The sequence below is a fragment of the Lobosporangium transversale genome (genome assembly GCF_002105155.1).
Source record: "Lobosporangium transversale strain NRRL 3116 chromosome Unknown BCR41scaffold_14, whole genome shotgun sequence".
NCBI classification, from domain to species: Eukaryota; Fungi; Mortierellomycota; class Mortierellomycetes; order Mortierellales; family Mortierellaceae; genus Lobosporangium; species Lobosporangium transversale.
In genome coordinates this window covers 201,315-217,302 of record NW_019028992.1, presented here as the reverse complement: position 1 = coordinate 217,302, position 15,988 = coordinate 201,315, and the positions used below count along the sequence as shown (strand labels likewise).

Here is a 15,988-nt window from a genome sequence, read left to right as displayed (position 1 = left end):
TATTTTATATTCTACAAGGAAAAGGATGGACAAGATGGGATGGGGCAAGGGCAGCCACATCAACTCCAACAGCAATGCGCGTCATTTTCTTTTTTTAACTTTAAATGATCAAATGCAGACCGATTTCTTTTACTTTTTTTATTCCAAATGTTGGATCCAGGATTTCAGATGTCAGTAAAAGTAAATGTATACCAGAGCATATTTGCAGGGTGCTTTTTATTTGTTTTTTTGGCATTGCAGAGTAGCAGAAGAAGGGGAAACATATAAAAGGATACACAGTTAGACCATGTAAAAGTATAAAATATAAGATATAGAATTACACAGTTAGACCATGTAAAAGTATAAAATATAAGATATAGAATATAAGATATAAAATATAAAATGTAAATTGTAAATTGTAAAGTGTAAAGTATAAAATGTAAATATAAAAATATAAATTTTAAAAAAAAAAAAAAAAAAAAAAAAAAAAAAGACACATGAAAAGAGAAAGAGAGAGAGATAAGACAGTGATGTTCATGTATAAACGTGTAAATAGCAAGTGCTGTTCAAAGAGGAAATCGCATGCATGCCAACCATGAATCGTTTATAAACTGTCTGTGCCAAAGAGGACCCAAGGCGATTTTTTTTTTTTAAAGTTAGTAAACAACTTTAGGAAGGTATGGATGCCAAGTACATGCATGCAAGTCACGGGGAAGTGGTTGCCAGGCATGGTTTTCTTTCTTTTCCCTCATCTCATCCTTGTTCAAAGAGAGAAAGAGACAGCTTGGGCAGTAAAGAAGACCATCAAGAGACAGGATCCCATGTCATGATACACATGGCATAGAGACTTTGGAGGCATTGCAAAAGAGATTAGGCGTATGTTTAGAAGATTAAATAAAAAGAGACCTACGCAACTCTTAATTTCCCAATTGCCCTTCTTTCCTCCCATTCCTCCCATTCCTTTCTCCTCTTCTCCTTCTCTCTTTCTTTCTCTCTCTTTTCTCTCTTTTGCCTTGTCCTGTCTTTGCTTTGTAATCCTTCTCTTTATCTCTTCATTCTCCTTTCTTCTTTTCTTTTTTCTTTCGCTGTGCTTTTGTATTTTTACTTCTCCTTTTTTCCCTTTTGGCAGTTCCATTCATAATATTTGCAACCCACCGTCCACTTTGCTCTCATCCTTCTCTCTCTTCTCTCTCTTCTCTTTCTCTCTTTCTCTCTCTCTCTCTCTCTCTCTCTCTCTCTCTCTCTCTCTCTCTCTCTCTCTCTCTCTCTCTTAAAATGGAAGATTCTGATATTGCTACAGTCCAACAGGCCATCGTTCTTACTATCCGTCCATCCTCTGGCCCTACCTTTACAACTGCAATCTCTACTGAGAACACTGTCCTGCAGCTGAAGGAGAAGCTCGCCACTCCAGACCTGCCTGCTTCCTCCATCCGACTTGTCTACTCGGGTCGGGTTCTTAAGGATGAAGATCCATTGTCATCTTATTGTAAGTAGACATCATTTCAATTCCACCCTTGAACATCCACCACACGACATTGCCACATTTTTTTTTTCTTTTTTTTTTTTTTTTTTTTAAAAAAAAAAAAAGAAAACTTTTTGTATCAATGGTTGCCCCGCAGGATAGGTCGACAGAGTAAGGCAATCCAACACATGCGACACATACACCCCACAAAAAAAAAAAAAAAAAATTAAATGACAAACAGTGATAATGATATTCATCATTTTCTGTCTTCTCAAAGCCTCGTTACGCAAGCGCCTTTTTTTTTTATTTATTTTATTTTTCTTCTTTCCTCAATGTGCATGCACATGTTAGAATGAGGTGCGTATGCATTGTGCATCGCAACCCTTTTCTTGGATCCTAGGGTTAAAAAAAAAAAAAGCTCTCCATTAACTAGGGTCTATTCTATTTTTTTTTTTTTTTTTTTTTTTTTTTTTATTGTTTCTATGATAGCCATAAAGGAGGGTCATACTATCCATATGGTCAGAAGTGCGACCAATAGGGCTAATGAACAAGCAGTGCAGACTGTCCGACCTCTCAACAACAGCAACGCACCAACAGATGGGTTCGATGAGCAGGTAAAGAATAATTGGGATTTGACAGAATCTCTTCATTAGTGTGTGAACTGGAGTCAGTCAATCAGTCAGTCAATCAGTCAATCAATCAGTCAGTCAGTCAGTCAGTCAGTCAGTCAGTCAATAAGGCGACAAACAGATAAAAAGTCAGCATGCCAAAATGAGGAATTGAAAGGATATGTATACATGCAAAAGCATATGATATGATAACAGCTGCATCTATCGAGCACAGACAAGAGAGTAGCAAGGAAACAGGACATATTGATGATAACAAACAAAGAGGCATTAACATCGACAGTAGGAAGCTTGGAGCATGGATGCGTTTTCACATATTCTCGACTATCGCCTAATGGATACTACTTCAGTCAGTCACTCAGTCAACGTACTATACAGACTTTCAAGGAGAGGATGAACTATTGGACCAATCTATCCTTCCTGCGATGACAAAGGACCGTGGGCACAACTTCTTTCGATTCTGATTGCTTGTAGTAGATATTCACCCTTTCATTCTCATACATCTGTTCAGTTATGCCATGCAAACCAAAAAAACCATGACAAAGAATTTTTCTTACACATATTCTAATCACCCACATCCACAAGCCTTTGTCTGAGTATCTTTAAATAATTGCGCGTTATCACAGACATAATTCTACCATCAGAACCTGTCATACATCAACACATTTCAACCGCAATAGCCACCAAAATAATAGATAATCTCTAAAAATTCACAAAAAGTGAAAACAATCCACACTGATCAAAGGAATAGAATTGTATTGACCTCTTTTCTTTTCTTTTCTTTTTTTTTTTTTTTTTTTTTTTTTTTTTTTCAAAAAAAAAAAATAATATCATCGATAGTCATTCATGTCAACTCTATTGGAAAATCCGGCTATTAGGGTGAGTGAACGCATTATGACAATCACACATGTATAGTTATATATCCTTCCTATGTGGAAAAAAAAAAAAAAAAGTCTATTCTGATTTTGTTTTTATTTTTTTTATCATTTGACAGGATATGATGGCAAACCCTGAAGTAGTTCGGAGGATGATGATGGCGAACCCTCACACAAGGGAAGTGATGGAAAACAATCCCGAGGTCGCACAAATGCTCAATGACCCTTCATTTCTCCGTCAGGTAAGGACATCTTTTTTTTATTTTTTTTTATTTCTTCATCAAGCTACAGATAACGACTGATAATGCACTGGTGACAATTTAATGCGAACGTCTGCATGTGCTTACAAAAAATGATCCTTGAATAGTCTATGGACATGGCTAGGAATCCAAAGTTGATGAAACAGGCACTGCGGAACAATGACAGAGCACTTTCTAATCTGGAGATGGTTCCCGGTGGATTTAATCATCTTCGTCGAATGTATCACAGTGTTCAAGAACCTATGGAGGCTTCACGAAGCATGCCAGAGCCTTCAACTGACGATCTTAATGCACAATTCGCTGCTCGGCTCAATGCTGATACCCGCCCTCAAGCTGGACAGCTCAATACCACTGCTCTTCCTAACCCTTGGGCACCCCCAAGGAACCAAAGCCAACCGACGAGAGGTACGTAACTTTCAACAACTTTTTTTTTCTTTTTTCTTTTTTCTTTTTTTTTTTTTTTTTTAAAAAAAAAAAAAAAAAAAAAAAAAAAAAAAAACTAACTGTAATTGACATAATTGGTGGATTGATTCAATATAGGTTCAATGTTTCCAGGATTCGGCATGGGTGGAAGTCCTTCCCATGGAATGACAGGATTTGGTGCACTATCTCCTTTTGGAGGTCTTGATAGCCCTACCGCAGGAACCCCAGGGAGCCAACCTGGAAACACAGGTGCTCATGGCTTCGAGAGCCCCTTTGGATTCATGATGAACCAAAGGACAAATGGATCATCTCAAAACCAGTTTGGCTTCCCAATCTTCAACAACGATGGTAATTTATCACCCATGGGTGGCAACAACCCAGAAATGTTTCAACAAATGCTGCAGTTCCAGCAAATGATGAGGCAGATGCAACAGCAACAATCCACATCATCGCCCCCATCCTACAGTGGTTTTCCTCCATTTGGAAACATGTAAGTCTTGAAGCTTGTTTGACATTTTGACATTGTTTATTATGCTTTTTTGTCTTTGACATTTTCAAAATATTGCTTTCTGACTTTTTTTATTATTATTATTTATTTATTTTGGACGATAGGTGGCGCAACAGTAACAGCAACATTAATAATAACTCCAACACTTCATCAAACATTAATTCAACGACACCTGCCGCCAACAGTGCTACCTCTACTGCGACCACTGCAACTACCATCACTCCTTCTGCAACAAATACCACTGCGACCACTAACACAATCCCTAATCCTTCGACCACGTCGACACCCGGTTCAACGCTTCCCCCGCCAGAAGAGCGATTCCAATCACAGCTGGCATCGCTGCGTGACATGGGATTCTCAGACAATCAAAGAAATATGCGGGCTCTACTGGCCTCAGGAGGAGATGTTAATTCGGCGATAGAGTTTCTTTTGCGGATGTAAAGAAAAAAACAATATTATATATATAAAAAAGAAAAGAAAAGAAAAAAGATATCATTCACCTAACCGAGCTAGTGTAGAAATGCCTATTCATCCAATTTACAAGAGGAACTAGAGAACGCTTTTTACACTATCCTACTCTGTCGCTCTCGATAAAAAAAAAAAAAAAAAAAAAAAAATGAAATGCCAGGACAAAAATACTTTTTTTTTTTTGTGATTGTTTCATACACCTGCATGATTCTGCATGCTGCAGATCTTATTGAAAAACCCTTATATTTCAAGTAAATGATAGTAGCTTAAATAGTTCTAGTTATTTGCATAAACTGAAGTGAGCGTGCTCAAAGAAGATCATGGCCTCGAATTCTTTGCATCTATACTGTTATATTTGGGAAGTAGGGAATCTGATCCATCATCAGATTGAATATAATATGCAAAAACTGTTCGATCCGTTCCTCATCTCCTGTGTTGAGCATGGCCGCAAACCGTGGAGTGATCGCAACGGACCCTAAACGAAGGACCATGCGCTTGAGCGAGTCCCAGACTAGGCCATGGAATGGATGAGACGGGGAGGAAAGACTGCATTGGAGTGGAAGGTCTGAGCAGGCCTCATAGACCATCAAAAGACATTCTTGAAGAGATTCATCCTCCTCATCCTTGTCCTCGTCTTCGATATCATTGCTGTCCGTTATTATATCTTCAACATCCTGAGGTTCCTCATTTCTGTCTCGAGTCTTCTCTAGCTTTTGTCGCTTATCCGTCCGTTGCGATCCACCACTCTGTGGACTCGATTCACGATCATGCTTGTTGGTTGTATCTATTTTCGACGAAATGTCCACCCGATCTACGGTCATCTCACTGTCTGCTACAGTTTTAATCTGTTTCCTTGTCATCTCTTCTTCTTCGTCCTGTTCTACAGGAGAGTTGTTATGACCATCCATATCATAATATTGCAACTCTTTACGGCTTAATGTCTTCAAGATCCAAGCCTCTGCTAACCGCCTTACAAAGACCACCATATACCGTTCTGCACATACCATCAGTTGCACCACTAACTGGAACGGTAAATCCTCAGGAAGCAAGTGCTGCGCCGTCATTTGAGACTCTTGTATAACCTCCAACAACATCTGGAACACATCCGGGTCCGTATCATGTAAGGTAATATGCTGTTGAGTGGCCTCCATAAAATCTCCAACTAGCAATGTGTGAAAGAACATGGAGGCTCGCGAGAGGAGATAACGATCTGGAAAGGATATAACATGACCTTGGATCAGAAACTTGATCTGAACTGGAGTATCAAGGCTGTTGGGCTTATTGCCGTTGCTGTTGGTACCATTGTTATTATCAGAGCCATTCAGAATAGCCACATGCGCCTTCCATTCGGTTGTCGTCACTGTTTTATAAGATTGTACAAAGTTCTGATGCTGTTGTCGCCATTTATCCCAGTGCTTCCAGCAGACAGACTGGATCGCTAACCCTGCACTGAGTCGTCTCAAGAGTGCTTCTTCTTTTTGAGCACTGATCAAATCCTTCTCCTTACTATGGCTATTGCTGTTATCGTTACCGGTAGCTGTTGTTCTGGTGTCTTGAAGCAGACCATTATCCCTTCCGATAGTACCTTCATTTCTTGTTCTACCTTCTTCTTCCTCTCCTTCTTTATGTTCATCCTCATAGTCCATCTCTAATGTCAACATCCTGCCTATGATCCCTAAAATGGATTCTGTTTTCAGATACGTTGTCTTGTCGTCTGTAGTAGTCGTCATTGGCTTTGGTCTTTGGAATAGTATAGAGGGATGATGACCTGGACGAGACAAGGGTCGATCTCGATCAGAAAGATAAAAAAGGATGAGTGCACAGTACTCACGCATCCAATAGAATGATTCCGCAGTTTCATCCGGTTCTTGAAGTGAACGGTTCCCGCCAATGTACTGATAGATCCGCTCGAATTGAACTAAGGACGGCTCCATGATTGTCTGGAGGACTTCCAGAAGCTGTTGGTGAAACAAATAGTGATGAGGTGTAGGGAGCATGCGGGGTTGAATTTGCTCCGTAGGAGCCATAGCACCAGTAGGAATAGTAACCATAGTAGTATTGATGGCAGAAGTAAAAGTGGTATTAAGAATCAAGCCACGATCGTGGATGTGATGCTCTTCTTTGCTGGGTGCAAAGTTGCTATGGTCATCATCACGGTGGCCGTTGCTGCTATTATTGCTGCTATCCCTGCTTTCACCAAAAGTACTCGACGTCGTGTCCTCCACTCCTTGTTTTGTTTTTTCTTCGGTATCCGTAACCACGGCCTCAGTATCAGCAGTCATGCCATCTGGAATGGCATTTAAGGAAAAAAAAAAAAAAAAAAAAAAAAAAAAGAGTCAATTGGTCAGTTGTGAAGAGGTGCTTCACGTTCAAAGTCTTTTTTTTTTTTTTTTTTTTTTATTTTTTTTTATGAGGTATTATTAAATAACTAACCTTCAAATTTCATTTTCCTCGCATAAAACCTCAAAGGCCGATCCATCTCCATGATGGCTGCAAAGGCTTCAGTAATAGTATTATTCGAGACAAGCTCCTTGGCTAGATCACGGTTTGAAAAGATAGATGAAAGTGCTCTAAAGAGCGCCTTCTCCATCAGAGTCTGTGGGTTTTCATCAGCAGTATCAACACTTATCGTCGTATTCCCAGGAGGATGATGAATATCAACTTTGAGTCGATGGCGAGCCTGGTTGGGATCTCCCAAATGTCCAATAAGCGACCGCTCAACCATTAATCGGGCCAACATCCAGATAGCCCCTGGTTTTGAGACAAGTCGTCGTTGGCATTCCAAAAACTGCGAAAGTGGAACTAAGATCAACGCCGCTTCCGCCAATATAGGATCTCGCTGCTCAAATAACGGATGTCGTACCCTTCTCTTAATCTTATTCTTCCTAATCCTTATAACCTCTGGGTCATCGCCTGGAACTGAGAGAGCTAAGCTAAGCATAAAATCACTTGTCCATTCTGTACCTGGCGGTGCTAATATGGAGAGTAAGACTGGAACGATGGATGGTGAAGGCAATGTTCCTACTGCTGTTCCTGCGACTGCGTCGGTTTTTGTGGTTTGGTATTCAGCTGCCACATCTGACGGCATCAACTTCCTCCAAAGCTCCAAATAATCGCCATCCTCACTATCGCCAGGTTCATTCCCAACTCGATCATTATGTGGCTGTTGTTGTAGATGTGGAGAAATTTGTAGATCGATCAATTGTCGAAGACCCACATGGTCATACCAAAAGTGTCGCAAAGCCATAAAACATTTCATAGCAATGACCCTAGGTAGCTTTTCTCTGGGGCTGTACTGGGCCCATGCAAGGCGTCGCATGCTTGCGCCTAGCAAGCTTACTAGGAACGCCAATGATGACCAGGCCTCCCGCATCTTGATTCGCACACTTGACTCGGATCCAAAGGAAACAATGGTCTCTAGCAATAACATCGCTCGTTCCTTCCTCCATCCGCTGTCAGTACTTTTGCTATTTTCATTGTTGTCGGAATCGCGTCCGCGCAATTGACCGCCATTTCCCTTATTACTGTCCTTTGGGAGGCATACTAAAATGGGTACCATCTTTAATTGATGAAGCCGAGGTCCCAACAAATCCGCTAATGTATTGCGAGCCTTTGGATGAATCTTCCAGAATAACATAAACACTTTCAATGCTTTCATACCCATTTCATCCGCTTCTTCTGCTATAGCTGAGGTTGTTTCTGAAGTCTCTGCTCTGCTCATTTCAAATTCAAGTGGCTGCATGATGATCTCTACAAGTGCCTCATATCCAAGTGTCCAATGTGACATGGGTACATCTGCCATGATTCCTTGTCTAAAAAGAGTGGGTCTCTCATGTCCCTTCGTCAATACCATTGATAACAAAGTCAATGAGAGCTCTCTAATTTTTTTCAGACTTGCCTGGGCTGAGGAAGGGTACTGGACCCCAAAGAGGTCCTTGAGGTCCAAGAGTAACAACAGCCAGACATGGATCAAATTTTGAATGTGAAGGAAGACTAAATCCGTGCCTTCAGAAGACCCGTTAATGGATCCAAGCAAAATCATAAGCATAGCCTCCAGTACTACGGGCCGCAGCTGGATCATCCTGACAGAATAAGACACTGTTCCTTCTGTTGAATCTCCTCGGATAGTTGCGGTAATTGTATTAGCAATAGCATCCTGATCAAAAGGAGGGTTAGGTAGCGAATGGGGATGAGATGGTGATCGGTCATGAAGTGGTAAAGGGGTTGAATCAAGGATCCCTTCCAGAAACTCGATCGTTCTTCGCATGATCGTAATCCCGATAGGTCGTTTTCCAGAGAATAATAGTGAATGATATTTTTTTAACGTGACCATGTTCCGTATGAGTTTTGTGAGATATTCAAGAATGATGCTATCTCTTTGGGAATTTTCGTGCTTGTCTTTGTCGCTGCCTTTGCCCATGTCCTTGCTTTGTGTTTTACGAGAAGGATTAGGATTATCTTCCTTCATCGTCAAGGATGTCGTTAAAGAAGCAGAGGCAGGTATTGCTGACAGAGCGTTGGTTTCACAGTCGTGTGGGACGACGTAATACCCGAACCATGCCATCAATGTGTCTGCACGTTCCGTCATCACATAAGTCATCACTGTGGTGTCATTCCGAAAAACCCAGCATAACCAGTAGATGGAAGCGCTGACAGTGAGCACGAGTCGCTCTATGGACCGATTATTAAACAGCACAATGTGTTGGATGGTTTCCCAGATATCAATCAACAATTCTGGGAGCGCTGCATCCTTTAATTTCTCCACTTTAGTAACACTAGCAGTCATAGCAGCGGTAGTAGTAATAGTGGTAGTACTATCACTCATTGTTGGAGCTGTGGTGCGATTGACCGTATGGTCTGTAGGTTTCTTGGCAAGTAGGTCCCCTTCAGCTTCCTGAAAGAACCATTGGAGGAGGCTGAGGGCTTTAGCTTGGGTGTTGATTGCCATCTCCAGCTCCTGGGTTGTTGTTTTTGTTTTTGTTTTTGCTGAGGCTAATGATGATGTGGTTTGTTTACCACCATCATTGTCCTTGTTCTTGTCTTTGTCCTGATCTTTATTATCGTCGTTGGGGTCCTTTTCAGGACTCAACTCTAGTAGATCAGTCGATAAAGAAGAAGCCAAGTTGTGCTCGAGCCTTTCCAAGACGCGTTTCAGAGGATCCAGCATTTCCCAAGTTGCATCTAATTGCACTAAGGATCGATACGAGGTCAAGATGCGAAGTCCATATTCCTGCAGTTTGACCAGAGGTGACCCCAGTAATGCTGAAAGCCCCATGATACCACTAACAGCCAGCTGTTGTGGGGCCGTTGACTTTATTGAGATGTCGTCGTTCCCTGGGGCTGCAGGAGATTCGTATGTCATTAACCGCATCGCGAACGTGTATGGCGGACATAATGCATTTGAGGTTGGTAAGGGAGTAACGACCGCGGTAGGATTACTAGCGTTGTTGTTGGGGTGAGTACAGAATGAGAGAATCTTTGCGCAAAGCAACTGTACGTCCGTTGTATCAATGTTGGGGCCACCGAGAGGCATCGTACCGATTAAAATAGGTTTCAAAAAACTGGCAAAAATCTGAGTCTTCTGCTTCTCGTCGAGAGGTAATAATGTCTTGAGTGTATCATTGCTACTGTTACCACTACTACTGACATTATTATTATTATTGTTATTTGTGACATTTTCGTCCGCAGTGTCGAGCAAGATCTGAATGCCCAATAAAGTGTGTTTGATCTGGCTGCGTATGGAGCGTTGCTGCGGTGTCTCAGAGGGTGTAACTGAGATTGTAGAAGCAGTAGAAGCATAGTAACTGTTGCCCTTATTGTTGTGATGATTCCTATCATGGTCGATCTCTAACCGTTGCTGCTGCTGTCGACCATGATATTTTTGTAGCTCTACCAGAAGCCAATTGGAGAGTTCACCTAGAAGGTGAAGTCTCCTTGTGACGCCAAGGGAAGCAAGGAGAGCATAGGTGGATGGGAGAGATCTCTCATGGCTTCGCAAGAGATGAATGAGGTCGGCTGTTCGCATGAGAAAAGATGGACTCTCATATGAAGGGTTGTCCTTCCTGGAATAAAAGCAACGCCGTCAGTAAAAAAGATGCGCATGCACGTGATTATCACAAACCGTTCAACAAGCTGTGTGAAATTTCTCAGACATGGATCTTGTGAGAAGAATTTGGATGCCCAGGCACCGAACAGCCACTATGAAAATATGACTCTTGGGTATGAACTTAGCTGCCGCCTCGCAAATTCGTTTTCTAAGAAGAGTGCTTGCCAGTTGATGACCTCCTGGGTAAACTAGCTCTCGAGAAAACTATGATGACATCCTTTGGAGATATTGGGAGATAGTGACAGACCTGAACCACAATTAGGATATTCTCCACCTAATATTAAAAGATACAATATCAAAGATACTTAATAACCTCCAGTTCGGTTCTCTCCTCCTAAGTAGATCTAGTGAGTAAGGAGACTTTGTCACTGTTGTTGCTGCGAAGGAGAGTACTGTGATGATTGGGATTACAGCCGGCGAAAAAGCTGAAGTCAAGACATCGACCTAAGACAGAGGACTTGAAGCCCTTCAATGCCTTGCAGGTCATGAGGTTCAATTTACTCCTAAAGCTCTTGGATTTAGAAAGACCGACGTCAATTGGAGGTAAGCATTTTCTTTAAATGATTGTTATTTGTATATGCTTAGGAGATCATCCTGAAGTGCAAAAACATACTCTAAAGACGATTCTGCAAGATGCTTTTGATGTTGCTAATACTCCAAAGACTGCTAACCAACACGATATACTGCACTGCGGCGTCAGCCATTCAAATTTAATTCTCTATAGGAACAAAGGGTATCTTATCGACTGGGGCATTGCAATACGTCCGGGGACTGAAGAGGCAAATGATCTGTCAGAAACACTGCTATATAATTCCATATTTTCCATATTGGCTCTACATCTACATTCGTATCAAGGAACGTTTATCAATGAATAGCTTTGGGCAGTGGTTTATTCAGCAGATGCTGAATGTTAGATGTACTATCCCAAAAGTACAAAGCCATGCCACTGCAAACAACCCGACTCCAAAGATTCAAAAAGAGAAGTTGGCAATAGTCTAGTCAAGGAGGGGCGCCAGCAGGTTGCTAATTCAAAATATTTAACACCTGAAGTATATGAGAAGCTGCGTGGAGCCCCACGTGCGATAGCTTAATACCTTCTGAAGAATGCTTATGATATAACTAGTCATGAAGTTGTTACCGCCTAGTGGGTTATGAAGTATAACAGTGAAGAGGAGATAGATACATACAAAAACTTGTATGCTCTGTCTACGAGTGATGGGGTGGACCTTCAAGACAGTCTAAGGATCATCCAACCAAAGGGGTTGATGTCGCTTACTTTCTGTATGAACAATGCTGGTATATATACTCAATCCCACATAAAACTGAGAGACTCGATTTACAAGCTAGCATATGCAGCTAGGGTCTTTGAAGAATAGAGTATCAACACCCCAATACATCAACTGGGGGACTCATTTTTGAAAGTTAATCAGCGCCTTTTTTAAAAAGAACTGCTATCACGATAACTTTACTTCCAAATTCTTTCAGATGTTGCTTGGAACTTCGGATGCTACTTGGATATCCACCTTATTGTCTTAAAATTAAACGGTAACGGATAGGTATATGGATATTTGAAATTCCCTATGGAGAAAATAAATTGTCCACTCCTGGCATATTTCATCGATGTTCACAAATCAGTTGGAAGGATAACGCCGATGTTGATCGACAAACCACTTGTCTGACAGATAAAAATCGATACAATGGAGTTTATTGCATTGGCGTGCCTTACATATGTATGCTCACTGCATGCGTTTTGTACAGCGCTCAACATGTATTCTTTCTATACACGTTGTTCCATAGCCAGATGTGTATGAAAAGTTTTAGACAGACAAGTAGACACTAGACAGGTAATAGGGTAAGCGTGAAAAAGATAAAGGTCCGTACATCAAGGGGTATATACATAGTTTTTTGTATTAATGAATATCTAGACTTTTATTGAGGAACATGTGACTTATCGATGAACATTAATCTTGTATTTGTATTGATTAACATTCCGAGCAATTTTTGTTAAGCATTTAACATCTATTCCATTCATGTTACTCATATACAGGCATGTAGCAATGTTGATATAAAAAATTTCATCGATTTTTATCTTTTTCCTTTCGATTGATTTTGGAACGCGGGTGAAATACGCCAGGATCACATAAAATAACGAGAACGAAAGAGGATCTAGGGATCATCACTAAATAAAAGGGTAAAAATCCTAAACTGCGGTAAAAACTCATATGAAATGACTGCTGATCGCAAGAGCAGTATCAGCATCTTTTTAGTAGCTCGCAGATCAAATGTAGTCTCTGTGGTAACCTGTCATGAGTCATGGGAGCTTATACAGAAGTCTGAAGTGCAGCTGACAGACATTTGCTCTGTCGTTGATCCACAAAAAGCTCCTATGGGATCTTCAGAATGTTCGTCAACTACGCTTTTATTCTCCGCTCCTTTGTGCCCCAAGTCTACCTTGGATCATGACTGCCAACTTGAGTGAGAGGTAAAATAAGGTGACTCTATGATAATGAACAAGCTTTATCCGCCTCGTTACCTTGACGGTAGAAGTATAGACAAATAAATAGGACCTCCTCCTCTGCCTGCACCTGTGAGGTACCAGATGAGCGATAGTGAGCATTTCCAGAATCAGAGGGCTTCTGGACAGTGGTTGAAAGTTCACACCCGTCTGGATGAACAGCTGGGAGCTGTTCCAACTATTATAAAAGACGTGACCTCGGGAGAGGAGAGTGTGTATGAAGGGCGCGATATTATCCGGATCATACACGTAATAGGAGCTCCCATTGTGCTAGTCTGAGAAGCTAAAATTGCTCCACTAAGGGATCTCATGTCTGTCCCTTCGTTTGTCGTTAAATTATTTTCTTTTTCATTTCATTCACATTCCTTCCTTCCTTCTCTTCCTTTTTTCCCTAGCATTCTTTCTTCCTATTCATTTTATTGTACCTCCGATATATTATCATTATTATTCATCCTACCTCTTCTCTTCTCTTCATTTTGAATCAGTTTCCATCATGTCAGAGTCCGTCACACCCACACCTACACTGCCAACCAATACCTTGATGGTCACCAACCTCGAGGCACCTCATTTTGAGAAGGAGACCATGCTCAAACTCAAAGCCAAAGTTGAGGAATTTGGAGAGGTTTACTACTTTGCGCCGATCAAATCTTTCTATCGAGTCTTTGTTGTCTACCACTCTACCTTTGATGCTCAACGAGCTAAAGCTCTCCTCCACAATACTACCTTTGAAGGCACGACCATTCGGGTCTACTTTGGCCAGGTAAAAATACCATTTTTATTTCAGATGGCTTATTCAGTACAATCTCATCTTTTCTATCTTTCTTATCCTTCTATCCTTCCATCGTTCCGTGCTCGCTCAACTCACAAAACTCGCATATTTGTTTGAATATATGATCATTTTTGAATTTTATAGCATACAGAGATCTCTGCTGACCCTGCAAGCCGATATCTACATCCACCAGAGCTCGAAAAGAACTGGCTCATCTCACCTCCAGGATCACCCCCTATTGGATGGACCCAAATTCGGGAGGACCCACCTAATGCTGTTCATCTAGCGGATGATTTGGTGAAGGCATTGCTCGACATGGGTCAGCCAGTCTATCAGCTTCCAAGACCTGATGGGACTTTTGCAGATCGATCCCATCTCTTCCTCGCACACGATGAAATTGAAGACCTCTCATTGGGTGAGGCACAAAAGCCTCAAGAGTATGAAGAGCACGAGCAGCATGTTAACGCCACCAGTTCTGGAGTAGAATCAAAAGGAGCAACAGAAGGAGCAACAGAAGGAGCAGGAGCAGGAGCAGGATCAACGAAAACAGAAGCAGAAGCAGCAGTGCAGCAGCAACAAGGTGCAAAGAAGAGCCTTGATGAGAGCGAAAAGGAAATACAGGAAAGATTGCAGCATCAAATTCGAGGTCTCAAGATCGATACCCATAAACCTCCTGCGACTGCTACATCCTCTACCCCAGCCTCTACTAACGCCCTTGGAGATGTCGGCTCTCCAGCTTCGTCACTCTTCCCACCAGCAACACCTACAGTCTTGGCATTCTCGCCTGCAAAAGAGTCTGCGGGTGATCAGCCATTTATCACTGTGCAGGACTGGGGGGCTGATCCAAACTATGTACCCACACCCTTGAAGAGACGAGGCACTATCCCAAAGACAGCTTTCCCAACTGGACCTATTCGTAATTCCACTCCAACATCCCCATCTCATTAATCCCATTTAGAGATAAAAGAAAAAGGAAGAGACCAATCATCGCAATCGACGCTTACTTGCATTTTAGTTTAGCTGCTTTTTTTTTTACTGTCCAATATAGACAAATGTATTTTATGATGCATTGTAAGCTCGTAACACTTCATGGGCAATGACAGATTCTTTTTTTTTTTTTTTTTTCATATTTAATCTGGTGACGCGAAATTTAGAGGAGTCTAAAATGGTTTGAGGCATCCGTCAACAGATGCAAACGTTCTTGAATAAGCTTTTTTTTTGTATATCTTCCCTTGATTCCTTACAGCGTTGTTTATGTGTTGAACCTTTCCACTTTTTGTACAGTAACACACCTCGAATAGGATCGATTTTCAAACCATCTCAAGGGTTTCATATCGAACCTGGGTACGTGAATACCGTGCTTTTCGAAAATAATCCACCAGGATAGCCAAGCAAAGTCCGACGACAGCACCTGTAGCATTGGCTTCAATATCATGGCTATCATACGTCCTTGTCTATGGATTAAAAAAAAACCCTCCAGAAAGTATCATTGGATTGTTTTCAACAGCCAATTAAACATTTGCGCAAATAAAAAAAGAAGAAAAGAAAGAGACCAATCAATTGCGTATATATATTTTTCTTTTCTTTTCTTTTCTTTTCCTTTCCTTACAGGCGAGAGAATCGGCTGGAATATCTCGGATCCAAAGGCCAAAATGCTGACGGGTAAAGCAGTCAAGAGGATGTTATATAGAGACTGAGGATGGTCCCAGATAAAGAAAACCAGAAAAGTCAAGATGAGGAATCCTGTGAAATGGAGAGTCTTGTCTTGAGGAAGAATCTCATGGTAAGGAATCAGGTCTGTTGGTAAAAAGCCCAGTCCTGCTAATAGGAGACACTGCAACAAGACTAGAAAGACAAAGAACCAGCGCATTATAAAGGAAAATAATTAGGTAGACCCGTGGATCGTGGACCGTGGACCGCGTTTGCATAAAACTCTGAAAAGCTAGAAAAGAAATCAAACTTCATGTAACTTCATGTAAAACCCACATGGTGAACGT

General features: G+C 41.3%; 4 protein-coding genes across 4 annotated transcripts; 2 read left to right on the top strand and 2 right to left on the bottom strand.

Annotated features, from left to right (window-relative positions):
- The first annotated feature begins 1,177 nt into the window (after window positions 1-1,177).
- On the top strand, window positions 1,178-4,693 carry BCR41DRAFT_351583 (hypothetical protein). The gene is made up of 7 exons (XM_022023820.1): window positions 1,178-1,465; window positions 1,931-2,055; window positions 2,908-2,946; window positions 3,062-3,184; window positions 3,310-3,607; window positions 3,743-4,115; window positions 4,238-4,693. The coding sequence occupies exons 1-7, from the start codon at window positions 1,255-1,257 to the stop codon at window positions 4,572-4,574; spliced, it is 1,506 nt and encodes a 501-aa protein (XP_021882295.1). The 5' UTR covers window positions 1,178-1,254; the 3' UTR covers window positions 4,575-4,693.
- A 145-nt stretch (window positions 4,694-4,838) lies between these two features.
- Window positions 4,839-10,634, bottom strand: BCR41DRAFT_421323 (hypothetical protein). The gene is made up of 2 exons (XM_022030011.1): window positions 7,035-10,634; window positions 4,839-6,888 (listed from the first exon to the last, which is right to left on the bottom strand). Exons 1-2 carry the CDS (start codon window positions 10,624-10,626, stop codon window positions 4,943-4,945), a joined length of 5,538 nt encoding a protein of 1,845 aa, XP_021882294.1. The 5' UTR covers window positions 10,627-10,634; the 3' UTR covers window positions 4,839-4,942.
- A 2,918-nt stretch (window positions 10,635-13,552) lies between these two features.
- Window positions 13,553-15,041, top strand: BCR41DRAFT_351580 (Calcipressin-domain-containing protein). The gene is made up of 2 exons (XM_022023819.1): window positions 13,553-13,982; window positions 14,136-15,041. Exons 1-2 carry the CDS (start codon window positions 13,716-13,718, stop codon window positions 14,937-14,939), a joined length of 1,071 nt encoding a protein of 356 aa, XP_021882293.1. The 5' UTR covers window positions 13,553-13,715; the 3' UTR covers window positions 14,940-15,041.
- An 85-nt stretch (window positions 15,042-15,126) lies between these two features.
- Window positions 15,127-15,961, bottom strand: BCR41DRAFT_351578 (hypothetical protein). The gene is made up of 2 exons (XM_022023818.1): window positions 15,601-15,961; window positions 15,127-15,445 (listed from the first exon to the last, which is right to left on the bottom strand). Exons 1-2 carry the CDS (start codon window positions 15,859-15,861, stop codon window positions 15,302-15,304), a joined length of 405 nt encoding a protein of 134 aa, XP_021882292.1. The 5' UTR covers window positions 15,862-15,961; the 3' UTR covers window positions 15,127-15,301.
- Window positions 15,962-15,988: the final 27 nt, after the last annotated feature.